The sequence below is a fragment of the Nestor notabilis genome, unplaced genomic scaffold (genome assembly GCF_000696875.1).
Source record: "Nestor notabilis isolate BGI_N333 unplaced genomic scaffold, ASM69687v1 scaffold2585, whole genome shotgun sequence".
NCBI lineage: Eukaryota > Metazoa > Chordata > Aves > Psittaciformes > Psittacidae > Nestor > Nestor notabilis.
The window spans coordinates 66,107-68,941 of NW_009929630.1; the positions used below are offsets into that span (position 1 = coordinate 66,107).

A 2,835-nucleotide genomic window follows, 5' to 3' on the forward strand; every position below is an offset into this window, starting at 1 on the left:
AAAGAAAGCACCTTCCTTAGAAATCAGCTCAGCAGCAGCAGAGGAAAAGGATCTGAAAGAGTCTGTGGACTCTTCGTTAGTACCAGCTATAGACAAGACCTGTCAAGAAACACAGTTAGACAATCAATCAGAAATCAGACTGTGGCTGCTGCAGAAAATTCAAGTGCCAATTGAAGGTAGGTCTCTGGTTATCATTGTTTCCTCTGAGACTTGGACAGCATGATGACGGTAACTTTTGAATTTTGCTCTGTTTCTGTAATACCTGCTTCTTTTTTCTTTATCACTTGCATATTTTATTTTTTAACTATCTGCTATTTAGAGGGAAAAAAACCCTTCAAATTCCCTAAGCTTCTAGTTTGATAGGTAGCTTGTGATGAATGTTTTCCATATTCAGTGATCAGTGTTTATATAATCTTCATCTCTGTTTACTGGCTTTAAGGAGGAAATGTCATTCTGTTACATTACTGACAGGGACATTTCATAGCCTAGGAATTGTCACTTTGTATTGATAACTTTTGTTGCTTCAGTGAATTCTGTCAGTTAATATCTCATAGTATCTAAAGTAGCATTGTGTTGCTGTAAAGGGGGATACCAAAGTATTCTTGACACTATTTGCATCTGTGTAGTGTCTTTCATGCTGTGGAAACCCTTAAAGAAGTTATAAATAGGAATATATGTAGAGTCTTACTGCCTGATCGTTGTTGGATTATAATAATTAAAATTCAGGCTTTCACTGGAAAGCATATAACAAAATAAGATCTCAGTTTAGGTAATGTGTACACATATTACTATTTCTACTGCAGCCTGGTGCCTCTAAGCATTAGTCCATCCTGGAGCACTGATGCTCCTTTCCGGGTAGTTTAATGAAGCAGTGGACATAAGCATTGATTAGTATCAGCTGGTGTGGGATAATTAGAATGGAAGTCTTCATTTTAAAAACAGTTGGTCTTAAAATGACTTTTCCTGTTTTTTGGAAGAGTGTATATCTTGCTAAGTTGTATTTGGTGATAGTTCTCTGTGGGAAAGAAAAAACCAATAGGCTATATGCGTACACCTAAAATGAAGGAAGCAACCTCAGTGTGATTGAGGCTATTGTTTAAGAAGCAATTGTTTGTTGCACTAAGGAACTTAAACTTGCTTGACCCTGTGTTATGCAGACAAAAGGTGTTAGTGTGGCTGACTGACCATCAGATTTAAGGAGCTGATCAGGATTTGTGTGTGTGTGTGTGTGTGTGTGTGTGTGTGTGTGTGTGCAGGATTACCCTTCAACTGGATGGGTTTTCTGAACCCAGTCAAACACTGTCCCCTTTGCTTGCCTGCTTTGTGTGCAGCTTGCACTCAGCCTAGTCATCTTACTGTTAAGCTTTATCATGTGCTATTCTGTACATTGCTGCACAGCTGAGATGGATACAGGCTGTGAAGAAATGGGGAGGGACACAGTTTAGGATGAACAAGGATTTATTAAACCAGTTTTGCTATTGGATGGCATATCAGGTGTAATTCTGTGTATGGTGCCTTTGAGTATTCCTTTGCACAAGATTATTAATCTTTGTGACAACGTTTTATTGGCTGCGATATTTGTACTTTCTTGTAAGCAGCCCATTTCTTTTGTCTTTTATTTAGATATGCTTCCTTCAAAAGAGGAGAAGAGCAAGACCCCTCCAATGTTTCTGTGCATTAAAGTAGGCAAGCCCATGAGAAAGTCCTTTGCATCTCAGAGCACCACCATGTCTCAACAGTACAGCAAAAAAATAAAGCAACCAGAGTACTGGTTTGCTGTTCCTCGGGAAAGGTAAGATGGAGTGCTTAGCACAAAAATATGTTTGTCTCTTAGGGGTTTTTTAAAATGTGTAGTGCTTTCTAGAGTTGAATGTGACTTTTCCTACATGGTCCAAGCTGTGAAATGCAGCAAGGATGCTGAGATGAGGAGAGGGGTACCCTCATTTCCTTGCATATCAGAGATAAATCAGTGTTTGTTGCTGGTCTAATATGGGTCCCAGTGGGGAGGAAGAAAGGATCAGGTGCCACTTGGAAAATGGAAAGAGAGGTATATATGCAGCTAGCATATGATAAAAGCACTGAAGGGTAATCTGGGTTTCAGCTGTAGTCCAAGAAGGGAGGGAAAGGGAAAAAGGGGAGTAGTGACAAGAGAGGTGAGGCATCCACTAAGGTGCCAGTCCTAAAACAATAGTTATTTCATATGAGCAAAGGGCATCATGTAGAAAAGGGAGACACTCCCAACTGAACGGGTGTGGCTGTCTGCCTTCAGGCCCATAAAAAAAGTCCCTTCTTTCACAATAAAATCCTTTAAAGTTTTGTGTGCCTGTAGGTGTTTATAAATGCCTAAATAGTACTATAACTATAACAACAACAACAACAAAGAGATTTATTTGATTTTACACGTAAATTACCCAAGAATTTTCACTGGCTGTGACGAATCAAATCCTTGGTCCCTCTCTTGCTAAAAGGCAGCTAAAGCAATTCTCTAGTGTTGATGAACCAAAATAGGGAAATCGGTGATCACGCTTCTGGTAAATTAGATTGCTGGAAGGAAGAATCAGAACCACAGATCCAGCTCAGAGGTTTCTCTTTTAAGATTCAGTAATTTTTTTTCGTCTGGTAGTTTTCCAGAATATTTAATTTTATTTTTGAATTTGTAGCATGTGTGTTGATTTAAGTGTTTATTTCCTGTATTTTAGAAATGAGTGTTTTGAGCAGACCAGCAGTGTGGAAGTTGTTGACGCAGGGAGGAGGAGGAGAGATTTAATCCAGCTGGAATGTGGCGGTTGGGAGTGTAGCTGGAGATAGCTTTTGTTGTGCTTGCTATCTGCTGAA

The 2,835-nt window shown here is 39.4% G+C and overlaps 1 protein-coding gene across 2 annotated transcripts in view; it reads left to right on the top strand.

Moving 5' to 3' along the window:
* Nucleotides 1–2,835, top strand: part of NCOA7 (nuclear receptor coactivator 7) — a 64,321-nt gene that overhangs the window by 47,152 nt on the left and 14,334 nt on the right. For both annotated transcript variants that reach the window (XM_010015054.1, XM_010015055.1), the window contains 2 exons: nt 1–176; nt 1,624–1,792. The exon at nt 1–176 is cut by the window's left edge. In XM_010015054.1, the coding sequence (XP_010013356.1) occupies nt 1–176; nt 1,624–1,792 (345 nt within the window). The remainder of the gene's footprint in view (nt 177–1,623; nt 1,793–2,835) is intronic.